Source organism: Lonchura striata, chromosome 16 (genome assembly GCF_046129695.1).
Source record: "Lonchura striata isolate bLonStr1 chromosome 16, bLonStr1.mat, whole genome shotgun sequence".
Lineage (NCBI taxonomy): Eukaryota > Metazoa > Chordata > Aves > Passeriformes > Estrildidae > Lonchura > Lonchura striata.
Genome location: NC_134618.1, coordinates 4,384,436 through 4,397,631, shown reverse-complemented (window position 1 = coordinate 4,397,631; position 13,196 = coordinate 4,384,436). Strand labels below are relative to the sequence as shown.

The following is a 13,196-nucleotide window of genomic DNA, read 5'->3' as shown; positions in this document are numbered from 1 at the left end:
AAAATTGGGGGTCAAGATCAAACAAACAAACAGAAATAATTGTTTAGTTAGTGAAGACTATGTGGAAGTGCAGGAAAGAAAACAAAACATGGGATGCAAAGGCAATCCCTCACCACATCCCATAGGCAGGCTGATGTTCAGCCAGTTCATGAGCAAAAACCATAAATAATCCCCCTAAAACTCCCTCAGACCCCTTCTTTTCCCTTTGATTGCTGAGCATGGTGTTATATGGTATGAAATACCTTTTTGATTAGTTGGGCCTATCTGCCTGGCTGTGTCCTCTCCCAGCACTTCAAAATCTATTCCTTGGGTGGGGGCAGCGTGAGAAGAAGAGACAGTCTTGATGCTGTGCAAATGCTGCTCAACAAAATCTGGAACATCGGTCTTTTACTGGGCCAGTTTGGCCAAAAACCTGAAGCACAGGACCATGTCAGCTCCTGTCTCAGACTTCTGGCATTAAACACGGGGTGCAAGGCCTTCAGCCTGCTCTGATGGCCAGCCTGAGCCAGCACTGCAAGTGGCAGTCCTTGTCTCATCCCTGGAATTTAGGGACTGTGTTTGGACAAGGGGGAGAAAGATGTGGAAGCTCTCAGGCCACCAAATGGCTCTAAACATGTCACCAGAGCAGCTTTTAAAGCATTCTTCATCCATGGATGTCAGGTAACCTGGAGGTTTAAATCCATGACTTATGTGCTAGGTCAGCAACTGGCGTGTCCCTTACCCTGCACCAACTCCTTCCCACAGAAGCTGAGAGAAGGATGTGAGAGTCAGAGGAAATGGCCTCAAGTTGTGCCAGGAGAGGCTTAGGTTGGATATTAGGAAAAAATTCCTCACTGAAAGCCTTTCCAGGCACTGGCACAGACTGTCCAGGGCAGTGGTGGAGTCCCTGTCCCTGGAGGGATTTAGCAGATGTCCAGATGTGGCCCCTGGGGACCTGGTTTAGTGTTGGCCTTGGCAGTGCTGGGGGAATGGTTGGGCTCGATGATCCTAGACACCCTTTCCAACATTAATAATTTGATTATTCTAAAATTCTGTTCTTGTATGACCAGCCACCACGTGTCCTGCAGGACTTCCCAGCATTTATAGGGAGAAGCAGGAGCACACATTGGGGTGGGAACAAGGGAAGGAGTCCAGGACTTACAAGCATTACAGGATGGACTTTGGGAAGACTGTCCAGGCAGGGAACAACCTCCTCTTTGGGTTCACGGTCTTCCCAAAGTCCATCCTGTGATGCTTGTCAGGCAATCCCTGCCTGGATTTCTCTGGGAGGGCTTGTCCATGGCTCCTACTCAGAGGCCATGGGGCCTCTTGGGGCAGAGAGGGGCTGGATGTGCCAAAGTCTGGAGGGGACATGGGACACTTGTGGGACCTACCTCAACACCCTCAGAGCCAAGTGGGATCCTGGCCCATCTGTGGAGAACGATGGACCACAACAGCAGGTTTGAGGACATGCCAGCCAGGCTGGACAAGGATGTGGCACTTGTGGGACATGCCTGGGGCTGCTGCTGTCCAAGGGACAGCCTGGTAAGGTGCTGCCCCCTGCCCCATTCTGGTGCTGGGCTGGTGCAGTGGGGCAGGAGAGGCAGCTGGGCCCCACAGGGGCCTCCTTAGGGCAGGGCCCCCCCGAGGCATCCGGGGCCCCCAAGGCAGTGCCGCAGCCGCTCCCAGGGCCCGGCCATCCCCTGGTCCCTCAGTGTGATAAGATAAGGCTGGGAGGAGGTGCCAGCAGCTATAAGAGGTGTCCCTGCGGTGCTGCTGCCACCAACCCCTGCCCACTCTTCCAGCCGCCACCATGCTGACCGCCGAGGACAAGAAGCTGATCCAGCAGATCTGGGGAAAGTTGGGTGGTGCCGAGGAGGAAATCGGAGCCGATGCCCTGTACAGGTACAGGCCTGGGGACCCCATGGGAGAGGGGGACGAGGGGGTGGGAGCCCCACAGAGGGGCCACTGTGATGGGTCCAGCTGGGGTCAGCACCACTGACTGTCCCACTCTTCCAGGATGTTCCACTCCTATCCCCCAACCAAGACCTACTTCCCCCACTTCGACCTGTCACAAGGCTCTGACCAGATCCGTGGCCATGGCAAGAAAGTGATGACTGCCCTGGGCGGTGCCATCAAGAACATGGACAACCTCAGCCAGGCTCTGTCTGAGCTCAGCAACCTGCATGCCTACAACCTCCGTGTGGACCCCGTCAACTTCAAGGCAGGCAGAGGATGGGGATGGGGAATGGGGACAGAGTTTGAGGATAGGGATCGGAATGGAGGGACAGGGAGCAGGGGATGGGGAATGGAGACTGGGGGATGGGGAATGGAGGCTGAGGGACAGGGAATGGGGACAGAGATCTGGATGGGAGCCGGGGGATGAAGGACAGGGGATGGGGGAGGGGGATCAGGGTGGACAGCAGGGGATGGGGTACAGGGGGTGTGGGACAGGGGCGGGATGGGGAATGAGGGCTGGAGTGGTGGTGCTAAGCCCTGTTTTTCCTTGCAGTTCCTGTCGCAGTGCTTGCAGGTGACTCTGGCTACCCGCCTGGGTAAGGAGTACAGCCCCGAGGTGCACTCTGCCGTCGACAAGTTCATGTCTGCTGTGGCCAGCGTGCTGGCTGAGAAGTACAGATGAGCTGTCAGCTGTGCCTATGTACCATCAATAAAAAAAGTGTCTTTTGCTGCAGCAACGTGTCTGTTTGTGCCGCGGCTGGGGGCTGGGGTGGGCTGGACTGTGTCAGCGTTCCTGCTGGAGGGAGGGGACTGTGGGTGTGAGAATGCAGTACAGGAAGGGCAGCACCAGCCCTGGGCTCCCTGGGTGCACCTCAAGGTCCTGCTTGCTTCCAACCCTCTCCAGAACAGGATGCAGCTGATGGCAGGACCCAGGGAATGAAGCTGTGCTTGCATCACTCCAGGGAGCAGGGTGAAGGCTGTGCCAAGACAAATGTGATCATTGCATTCCCCTGAAGGATTCCTGGGGGTGATGGGGGTGTAGGATAAATCCTGCCTGTCTCCATCTATCAAGATGGCTTTTTAAGACTTTATTAGGAGTGCTGCAGGAGCTCAGTGCTTGCATGAGCTCCAGAAGCAATCTGAGAATTCATGGAGTGAAAAGTCCATTGCAGATCATTAAGCACAAAGACTGTTCAGGGACTCAAGCTCCTGAACCACAAATCCCAGTCAATTGCCAGGGAAGAACCTCCACACCTGCCCCAGGTGTCTGCTCTTCCCTTGGGATCCAGGCAGGGTGGGGATGGGATGCGCAAATCTGCAGTCCAGTATAGGGACACTGGTTTCAGGACTTTGGAGCCTGAATTTTAAAAGAATCAGTGATCACAGGTGGCAGGCTATGAGGTACTAAACTAGCCCTGGATTTGCTCTGTGCTGTGACACCAGAGGGAGGAGATCCTGCAGGAGAGAGGTGCCTGAGTGTCCATGTGTGGGCAGGTGGGAGCAGTCCCTGGCCATGGCAGCCCCTGCTCCTGCAGGTGAACCCACAGCGCTTGTCCTCCATCCTCCAACACATCCCAGTCCACATCCCAGTGTGCTCACGTGCATTTACACCCATTTGTTTTTGTGCCAGCAGTTTGAAGGGTTCTGCTGCTTTGGCAGCTCTCCCCATGCACACACATGCAGCAGACCCTGCCCTGCTGCTGCTGCTGCTTCCCAGAAAATCAGCCCCCCCAGCCCTCCCTCCTGACTCTGTGCTGCCAAACGGAGCTAATCTCCCCAAAACACAATTGATAAGAACCTCAGCCATGGAGGAAACACGGGTGTGAACTCTCCCTGCTGTCTGCTCCACCTGCCAAACCTACTGTGAGCTCTGCAAGCCCCTTCACCCTCCTTGTCTTCCTCGCCATCCTCTTCTTCCTTGCCCTTGTTAGATTCCTCACCTTCATCTCATCATTTGGAGCACACAGGGCTCGCCACAGACCACTGTGGTCCCTCGTATCTTCCCAAAGCGCTTGCAGTGCTGATCCCATGGCTCTGCCCGTGTCCTCCCTGCCCAGAAGTCAGGGTCCCCTGGTGCCCCAGAGCAGCAGGGCCAGCACGCCCAGTGCAGGGGAGGGGGCTGGGGCAGGGCAGCTCCGGGCTCTGCTGGCAAACAGACGTGACTGTGGTTCAGGGAGCAGGGGCTGAAGAGGACACGCACTGTGGGGTACACTGGTGTGGGGTGTCCTGAGGAACAAGAGAAGGGAATGCAGAGGGGCAGCTGTGCACTGTGTTGGATGGCAGAGGGACAGCACATACGTGTGCAAGGACATGTAGGTGTCAGCTGGCCGTGCGTGTAGGGGCAGTTGTGTCCTGGGGCAGCTCGGGCTGTGTGTGCAGCCTGTTGGATGGTCAGCCTGTACCTGCAGGTGCACACGGGGCTGTGTGGGGGTGTGGGGCACAGACTCCCCCATGCTGCAGTCCCAACACCTGGCTAGAACACATCCGGGCTGTGCCAGGAACATCCAGCCAGTGTACCACCCCATGCCAGGGGACACACACGGGTTCCTCCGCCAGTGCAGACCCTAACGACAGCCCACGCCAGCCCAGGCACTGTAGACCCGACGGCCCCGAGGCAGAGCCCTGCCGGTGCCGGTGCCGGTGCCGGTGCCGGTGCCCTGCCGGTGCCGGTGCCGGTGCCGGTGCCGGTGACCTGCCGGTGCCGGTGCCGGTGCCGGTGGTGCCGGTGCCCTGCCGGTGCCGGTGATGCCGGTGCCGGTGCCGGTGCCGGTGCCCTGCCGGTGCCGGTGCCCTGCCGGTGCCGGTGGTGCCGGTGCCGGTGCCGGTGCCCCGCCGGTGCCGGTGCCGGTGCCGGTGCCGGTGCCCTGCCGGTGCCGGTGCCCTGCCGGTGCCGGTGCCGGTGCCCGGAGGGCGGGGGAGGACGGGCGGCGGCCCCGCCTGGCCGGGGTCCAGCACCCCGGGCCGGGGCCGGGGCCGGGCGGGGCGGGCGGAGCCGCGGCACCGCATATAAGGGCGGCGGCGGGCAGCGGGGACACCCGTGCTGGGGCTGCCGACTCGGGGGTGACATCATGGTGCTGTCCGCCGGCGACAAGTCCAACGTCAAGGCCGTTTTCGGCAAAATCGGCGGCCAAGCCGACGAATATGGGGCCGACGCCTTGGAGAGGTATTGCGGATGTCCCCGGTGTGACCCTTTCTCCTCTCCAGCCCCGACTCCCTCGCATCTGCCCCGCTCTTGCCTGTGCTTTGCCACCCTGTCCCCGTCTCACCTGTCTCCGAACCCCTCTGTTCTCCAGGATGTTCGCCACCTACCCCCAGACCAAGACCTACTTCCCCCACTTCGACCTAGGAAAGGGCTCTGCTCAGGTCAAGGGGCACGGCAAGAAGGTGGCGGCTGCACTGGTCGAAGCTGCCAACAACGTCGATGACCTTGCTGGTGCCCTCTCCAAGCTCAGCGACCTCCACGCCCAAAAACTCCGTGTGGACCCTGTCAACTTCAAAGTGAGTGTGTGGGCAGGGGCGACCAGCCCAGCGCTTCCCTCCTGCGCCCCTTGGCTGTTCCCTTGCCTCGTTGCCTTGCTCACCACACCGTTTTGCCTTTCAGCTGCTGGGCCAGTGCTTCCTGGTGGTAGTGGCCACACGCAACCCCTCTCTCCTGACCCCAGAGGTCCACGCTTCCCTGGACAAGTTCCTGTGCGCCGTGGGCACCGTGCTGACCGCCAAGTACCGTTAAGGCGTGTACTGTGGCCAGAGCTGGAGCCACCACACCACCAGCCCTCCGACAGCGAGCAGTCAAATGTTCTGAAATAAAATCTCTTGCATTTGTGCTCCAGCTCTGGTGTCCTGCTCTGTGTGCTGCCCGCGGGAAGGGAGCGGGAGGGATGTGCTCTGGGGGTCTGAAGTGGAGGTCTCCCCACAGGTGGGTACATGGAGGAAATGGGCTCTGGTTTTGCTGTCCCTGAGAGGAGGCAGCATCTGGCAGACACTGCTCTGCTGCTGTGGGGCTCTGGGAGCAAACAGAGCATTTCTAGGCACCAGTGGAGGGGAGAGACCCATGGAAGATCTGAGGCTCCCTGCAGCCCCAGACTGTCCCACCAGAATTCCACGCTGGGATCCCCTCCTGCACCACCAGCCCCATGCACCCTTGTTCAGAACAGTGTCAGAAGGCATCTCCTCCTGAGAAGGTTTGCAGGAGTACAGGGGCTCCTGGCACCTGTGACCCTCTGCCTGCTAGCAGAGTGGGAATAGCCTGAGGACCTCCCTGTGCCAGGACATCTTTCCTTGCACTCTCAGCGCACAGGGCTGTGCAGTGGTGTAAGACTTCTTCTGTCTCCACCAAATGGGCCATTGCTGGGGTGTCACTGTGGAGGGGTCCTGGGGAGCTGCAAGGGGAGCAGATGGGGCTCAGCTCCAGATCCAGCAGTGTGGGGCGGTGTCAGGGCACGAGAAGGAGCCCAGGAGTTGTGCTGGTGTCTGCACCCCCCAGCCCTTATCGCAGCCCACAGCAGGGTGGCCGTGGTGGGGGCTGATAAAGGAACATGTGCGCTCTCCTCCAGCTGTGGGGCGTGGTGGGAGACTGGACAACAGATAGTCCCAGGAGGCTACAACCTGCCAGGTGCTGAGTAAGGGCTGGGAGGTCCTTAGTGAGGAGGGGAAGGTTCAAGGAAGCCCCAGGGTGGCTCACAAAGCAACCAAGGTTGCCACAGGCTCCTTTGATCCTTGGCACTGGCAAGGATGGACTCTTCCCTGGTTCCATGGCCCCCAGGCGCTGTCAGCGAATGCACAGAGACAGGAGAAACTCCACTAACTCCAAAGGGAGAAGGAGGTCCTTCAGGGTCTCTTCTGCAAAGCTCTGCAGGTGTCATGAGCCCATGCACTCGCTGTTCTGGGGCACAGTGAGGAAGGGAGGAGAAAGCCAGTCAGGGCACAACTGGCCAGTCTCATCTACCTTTGTATGGAGCAGGTGTTGGAGCAGGTTCCACCCTTCCAGCCAGGAACATCACCCAGGCAGAGCTGTAGGCACAACTTCCTGGGGATCTCACAGAGAACCAGGGTATGGTGGGGATTCAGGACACACAGGTGTGCAAGGAGGTGTGAACTGGTGTGGAAAGCATTGGGAAGAGCCAACATCAAATCCAACAATGACGTGGACTCCTCCAAACCCAGCCACTAAGGCCCTCATGGTCCCAAGTGTGGTGGGCACAGGAGAGAAGGTGTAAGAGCAGCGTGGGGACAATGTTTGTGAGGATGGGAGTTGTTCCCAGCTCGCTGTAGCTTTGACTCCTCCCGAGCCGTGCTGTGACCCCAGGCAGGACAGTCCATGCCAGCAGGAGTGTCCTGCCTCTGAGCTGGAGTTGTCCCAGCCGTTTGTCCCTGCTGCCACCAGATGGGGACCTCAAGCCGTGGTGCTTTATCGGGGCAAGGCAGAGGCTGTGAAGGCTGGGAGAAGCAGGGCTGCTGTGCCAGGGCTGCCAGCCAGCCCTAGATCCCGAGTGCCCTGGGGATGCTGGTGCCAGCTCAGAGGGGGGCACAGACCCCTCCTCATCCTCCTGTGTGACCTGCTGAGGGTTCCAGCCCTGAGCCCCCCGTGCCTCTGGCTCAGAGCTCAGGGGTCCCTTCACTGGGCATCCCTGGGTGGCCGTGGCTGTGTGTGCCCCAGGACGCTGCCAGCCCCGTGGCACAGACACGCTGGGCACGGCTTGGCACACGCTGAGCTGGCATCCCTGCCCAGCTGCCTTGGAACCCACCAGCACCACAGCAGCCATGCTCTGCAGCCGAGCAGGTCAAATATTTGCCCCAGTGCTGTCCCAGGCTGGCTTTGCAGCTGGCATTGCTGCAGCTCCAGTGCTGAGGAGAGAGTTGGATGCAACTTCTGCATTGCCCCAGCAGCAGCAGCAGCCTGAAACAGCCCCAGGTGACACTGAGGAGGTGGATTTGGATACAAAGCCCCCTGACCCAGGCCATGGCAGCACTCAGGAAGCCAAATCACACCAGGCAGCTTCAGCAGAAGAAAGAGGATGAGTGTCTCCAGGTCATGCCTGCTTTGATGTCCCCACTCTCTGCAGGCTTTTCTCAGCTCTCATTTATTCTTGATGGACAAAGCACCCGGGGTTCAAAGATACCCCCAGAACAGCACAGTGCTCTGTTCTGTGGTGTCACCAAGGCAAGTGGCATCTCAGAGCTCATTTTTATGGAAAGAGGAGTTAAATGACATCAGGAGATGAGCTTGATGGTAATGACTTACCCAATCATAAGACTTCCACCAGTGTCTTGAGGGGCTGCAATCAGCATTGTCCAGATAGGTTGGATTCTAATCTTATTATGCTGGCTAGATAGTCATGTCCCTAGGGAGTGTGTCCTGGAAAGGGACACAGAAACACGTACTTCTGGAGGAGGTCAAGCATCCTAGGGGAGTTTAACAGGAATTCTCCATGAATTTTCTGTCTTTCCAGTAGCAAGGGGATCTAGGAAACAAGCAGTGGGAAGATATAGAATTAATTCCTCATTGGAAACTGATCTTAGGAGACTGGTTGAGAGATCTTCTTGCTGGAATTAGGAAAGAAAACATTGTTTTACAGATTGTTCTTGTTTATACATCCCATATTGGAATTCAATAGTGTAAACCATGAGTGGTGCAGCCAATAGGTCTCTGCTTTTTTACTGTGTGTTTGGACAGCCACTCTTTCCTAAATGTCAGATTTTTCCTGCTGAAATTATGTCCCTGATTTGCCTGAATCCTTTTGAATTTTAAGCCAGTGCTTGCAGCCCCTCCAGCTCAGGAACATCTGAGAACTCAATAAGGACATTCTCCACTACAAAATAAGTTATTGATGACAGAACAGTAAATAATAATGGTAAACAAAGAACTGGAATCTGTCACGGAAGGAAAGCAGACTCATCTGAAAGGATTCATTCTTGGCAATGGCTATGATTATTACTCATCTCTTTCTTTGATTGAAAGTCCCACTGTTTGTTTGGTGGGTTTTTTTTTGGTTGGTTGGTTGTTTTTTTAAACCCGACTGGCTCCTTGTTTCTTCCTTTTACCCTGCTAATGCTAAGAAACACGATGGTCTTGTTTCTGCGACCCCATCCCCCTCCCTCTTTTCCCAGAGATATTGGATGTTTGGAGGTGGCTTACATCAGTTTTTGAGTAAAGGAGATTTTTTTTCCTCAGGCAAGCAGTCTGAAAATAAGGAATGATTGAAATATACTTTAATTCAAACTTTTTGGAATCCTCCCACCTCCTCCACTGGCTGTTTTGCCAGTGGAAAAAGGAAAAGTGGCAGAAGACAGAAAATGAGCATTGATTAGATTTTCACTACAAAGACGGAAATTGAATAGAAATGCAAAATCTTTCTTCCTGCTGGATGCCCTGTCTTCCTACCACACAGCAACCACCTGGGAGATCTGATTTTGCTTGGAACTCTGCTGGTGACATCAGTGCTTCCCCTCTCCCCATGTTGTTTTTCTGTATTTTTCAGCAGTAGGAGATGCCATCTGGGGAGGGCCCAGCTTTGGTTGTGTTCCTCCAGCTCCCACACAAGCAGAAATAGCAATTCCAGAGGCTACATTGCTGCTTGTTACCTTCAGCATCTGCCTGTTGACCTGCTGCTGCTCATGAATTTGCTCTACCTTTTATAAACCTGCTGATCCTATTTGTTTTCACAACCTCCTGTGGCAGTGAGTTCCAGAAGTTCATTCTCCCACCTGCTCCAAATAAAGTCCTTTTTATTCATTTTAAATCAATCTACCAGACTGATCGATGGCTTTAACTCTCACCATGCACCAGGTCCACGTTCTCTTTGTGATTTTGTAGGGCTGGCATGTTTTGCTCCCCCTTCTCCAGAGAAAAATCCCAACCTCCCCAGAATCTCCTTGTATTGCAGCTACCCCTGAGATCCCCCTGATCTCAGTTGCCCTGCTCAGGGCTGTAAATCCACAGTGTTCTTACATCCTAAGGTGTCCTGTTGCAACAGGACAAGGGGTGATGGTTTAAAACTAAGAGGTTTGATTTAGATTAGATGTAAGGAAGAAGTTTTTTACAATTGAGGTGGTAAAACATTGTCACAGGTTACCCAGAGAGGTTGGGATGCCCCATCCCTGGAAATTTTCAAGACCAGGGCTGGAAGAGGCTCTGAGAAAACTGATCTAGTAGAATCCATCCCTGTCCATGGCAGAGGTGATGAACTAGACAACCTTTAAAAGTCTCTTCCAACCCTAATTATTCCATGATTATAGGATTCTGTGATCAGAGGCCAGACCTCCACAGATGTGGGTGCACCAAGCTGTTACACAACAGGCAGGAGATGCTCTCTTGGTTATTTTGCAAGCCCAAGCCCTTCCTGATGACACCACCTTTTTTTTTTTTCCCTCTGCACATCAAGGCTATAATTTTGGCAAACCATCAGTGAGGACTCCAGCATCTTTTTCCTGAGCTGTAATAGCCAGCTTAAGTTCAGCCTCCCCTGTTTTAGATCATATTTCCCTATCCAGGTCACCCTCTTTAACTACACTGAAAGGATTGACCTTCTGTTTTTCCTTTTGTGAGCTACACTGAGAGCTGCACTTAGCAAAGTTCCACAGAGTACATCAAATATCCTTTCAGCAGTCTCCTGCAGCGATGGAGCATCATCTGACTTTTCTGTCAAAAGCTGAAACTGTGCAACAGCAGAGTTTTGGTCCCTAATCCTGGGGGTACAGCTCTTTGTTATATTCTTCCTTCCCCTGTCACAGTGACTTCAAGTCAAGCTGCTGGGTGGACACAATTCAATGAAGATCTATCTGAAAATAGTTAAAGCAGAGTTTTTCAGTCAGGGACACTTTTTTTACTCCTTGCACCAGGATCAAACAGAGATAGGGGAGCAGACCGTGCCAGCTCTGTGCTCTCCAGAGACTTTTGCACATGGCCAGGAGGATCCCAGCTATGGATTTATGGAAAGCAATACAGCAAAATGTGCATTGCAACTGCTCATCCAGAAAGCTTTTAGACATCCCTCAATAGCTGAGCAGCTCAGTGCCTTTATTAATAGTAGAAAAGTATTTATCAAAATCCATGGGTCAGCACTGTTAAAGCTCCATAAATCCAAATTGCACAGGCCACCATTATTTATTTTTCCAGGTTGTTGCCTCTAAGAGGGATACTTCTAGTATATAATCCAAACTTCTCCACAGGCCTATTTGAAACACTGTAGGAAATAGATTCTCCAGAGCAGGGTCTTCCTCTTTTGTCTAACTTCCTGATGAAGGGCTGTGTTCAGGACTCATGGACCAAAGAGCAAGAAGCAGAAGTGACCAGCCCTGGCCATCACAGGGACACCGACACCACATTCACAGTGTCACTGACAGACAGCTGGCCCCAGCACAGCCATGGTCCCTCAGACACAACCCCTGTGTGGCTTTCTGAATCCTCTGGGCTCTTGGTGCCACACAGGATGAGGCAGATGCCACTGCAGATGTCACTGCAGCTGTATCTTCTGCCTGGCTGCAGGTCTTTGTGATCCACCTGCAGCATTGACCAGGCAAGTGGAGCTTCTTCAGCTTCTCCAGCTCCAGCTTCAGCCCCAACTCCAGCTCTGCAGCCAAAGGAGACCCTCCCTGGCCCAAACTCATCCCTTCTGAGGCTGCAAGGCTGCTCAGCCTAAGGGAAAAGGAGCAGCCCAGGCAGCCACTAAGCCAATGACAACATTTGCATGTCCCCATGTGTTTGGAGCAGCTGTCAGTCTGGAGGTGGCATGTCCTACATCCACACAGTTACAGTGAACACTGGAATGCTTCTCTTGGGAGCAAGCAACTCCAAGGGACCCAAGCTGTGAAAAAAAATAGGTGCTGTAACACATTCTGGATCTGACTCTGCATTGTGTTAGATAAGCTTAATTTATGCTCAAGTCTTTGAATTTTTTTTCTCTTTTAAGAGGAAAATAACTAGAAACAGCATTTCAAGAAAGTAATTTATAAGGGCTGATTGGAGATGAGCTGATATCTTTAAAAGTAGAGTTGAAGGCTAAATTAATGTAGAATGGAGACAGAAGGGTTTATTTGTTTTCCTCTTAGAAGAAGAGCTCTGAAAATCCAAGGATAGTATCACACAGGGGCAAATGGAAATGAACAAGCAGTGAACAAATTTAGGCTGGAAATTAGTAGAATATTCCTTTCCCATCCCTTGAGCTTTATGTGCTCAAGCTTCTAGGCTGATTTCAGGGAAGTCCTCTCCAAAATCAGGTGAGGACATTGCCAGGATATTGCCAGCTCTGAGCACACAGCCTGCTCTGACTGGGATTTTGGTGATGTCAGAACTCCTAGAAAATGACAGGCACTTCCCCAGGGGACTTCCTTCCCATGCCCCAGGAATTTATTACAAAGATTAACATCTTGTGAGAGCAAGCAGCAAAGATTTTGAGCTCCAGAAGTAGAAACTCCTCCTCCAGGGAGTTTGTGGTTGACTGGAAACAGGTCTGAAGTCCTCAGCTAAGGAGGACTTGACTGGTAAGGGAGTGGTGGGATTTTTGCCTGAGCAAGGACTCTGAGATTGTCCCCAAGCTGCACTATTTCTGCTGGGGAACATATCAGAGATATCCCAAGGAAAACGCAGATAAAAGAAAATCCTTGACTCTTTTGAAATCAGCTGGAAAATCAGAGAATGAGTTGACCGTGCCTATGAAAGCCACATCTCCCGTGTCCTATGAACATGGCAGATACGTGCGAGCAAAGAAAGCAGTCGGGCTTTGCAGGAACGAGCATTAAATCACCCACCAGCTGAAGGGCTGAGCCTCCCCAGTGATTTCCCGTCAGAGCGGGGACACGGTGCGCTGGCCGGTCATGACCGAGACACTTATGTCCGGTTATGACCGAGGCACTTATGTCCGGTTATGACCGAGACACTTATGTCCGGTTATGACCGAGGCGTGTGCACGTGTGTGATTTCAGCTTCAACCCATCTCCAGCTACCACCTTCCTCGGCCTTCAGGGCGCTGAGAAGCACACCCGGGAGCAGCACCGGCACCTCCGCAGGGCGCTCTGCCCCGCGCCCGGGATGCTGCGACCCGCCGGGCGCATCCCGGGGGCTCGCAGGGCCGGGGCGGGCGGCGCGTCCCGGCGGGAGCTGCGGCCCCGGTCCGTCCCCCCCGGTCCGTCCCTCCCGGTGCCGCGGGGGCGGGCCGGGGCGGGCCGGGGCGGGGCGGGCGGCGGAAGCGGCGGCGGCGGCGGCGGCGGCGGCGCTGCGGGGCGGGCGGGCGGCGGGCCCGGGGCAGCAGCGGCGGGCGGCC

General features: G+C 54.7%; 2 protein-coding genes across 2 annotated transcripts; both read left to right on the top strand.

Moving 5' to 3' along the window:
- Positions 1 to 1,750: 1,750 nt before the first annotated feature.
- On the top strand, positions 1,751 to 2,671 carry LOC110471035 (hemoglobin subunit alpha-D). The gene is made up of 3 exons (XM_021531228.2): positions 1,751 to 1,884; positions 1,999 to 2,203; positions 2,492 to 2,671. The coding sequence occupies exons 1-3, from the start codon at positions 1,793 to 1,795 to the stop codon at positions 2,618 to 2,620; spliced, it is 426 nt and encodes a 141-aa protein (XP_021386903.1). The 5' UTR covers positions 1,751 to 1,792; the 3' UTR covers positions 2,621 to 2,671.
- Positions 2,672 to 4,961: 2,290 nt separating this feature from the next.
- LOC110471034 (hemoglobin subunit alpha-A) lies at positions 4,962 to 5,767 on the top strand. Its single transcript, XM_021531227.3, has 3 exons — positions 4,962 to 5,101; positions 5,232 to 5,436; positions 5,540 to 5,767. The coding sequence occupies exons 1-3, from the start codon at positions 5,007 to 5,009 to the stop codon at positions 5,666 to 5,668; spliced, it is 429 nt and encodes a 142-aa protein (XP_021386902.2). The 5' UTR covers positions 4,962 to 5,006; the 3' UTR covers positions 5,669 to 5,767.
- Positions 5,768 to 13,196: the final 7,429 nt, after the last annotated feature.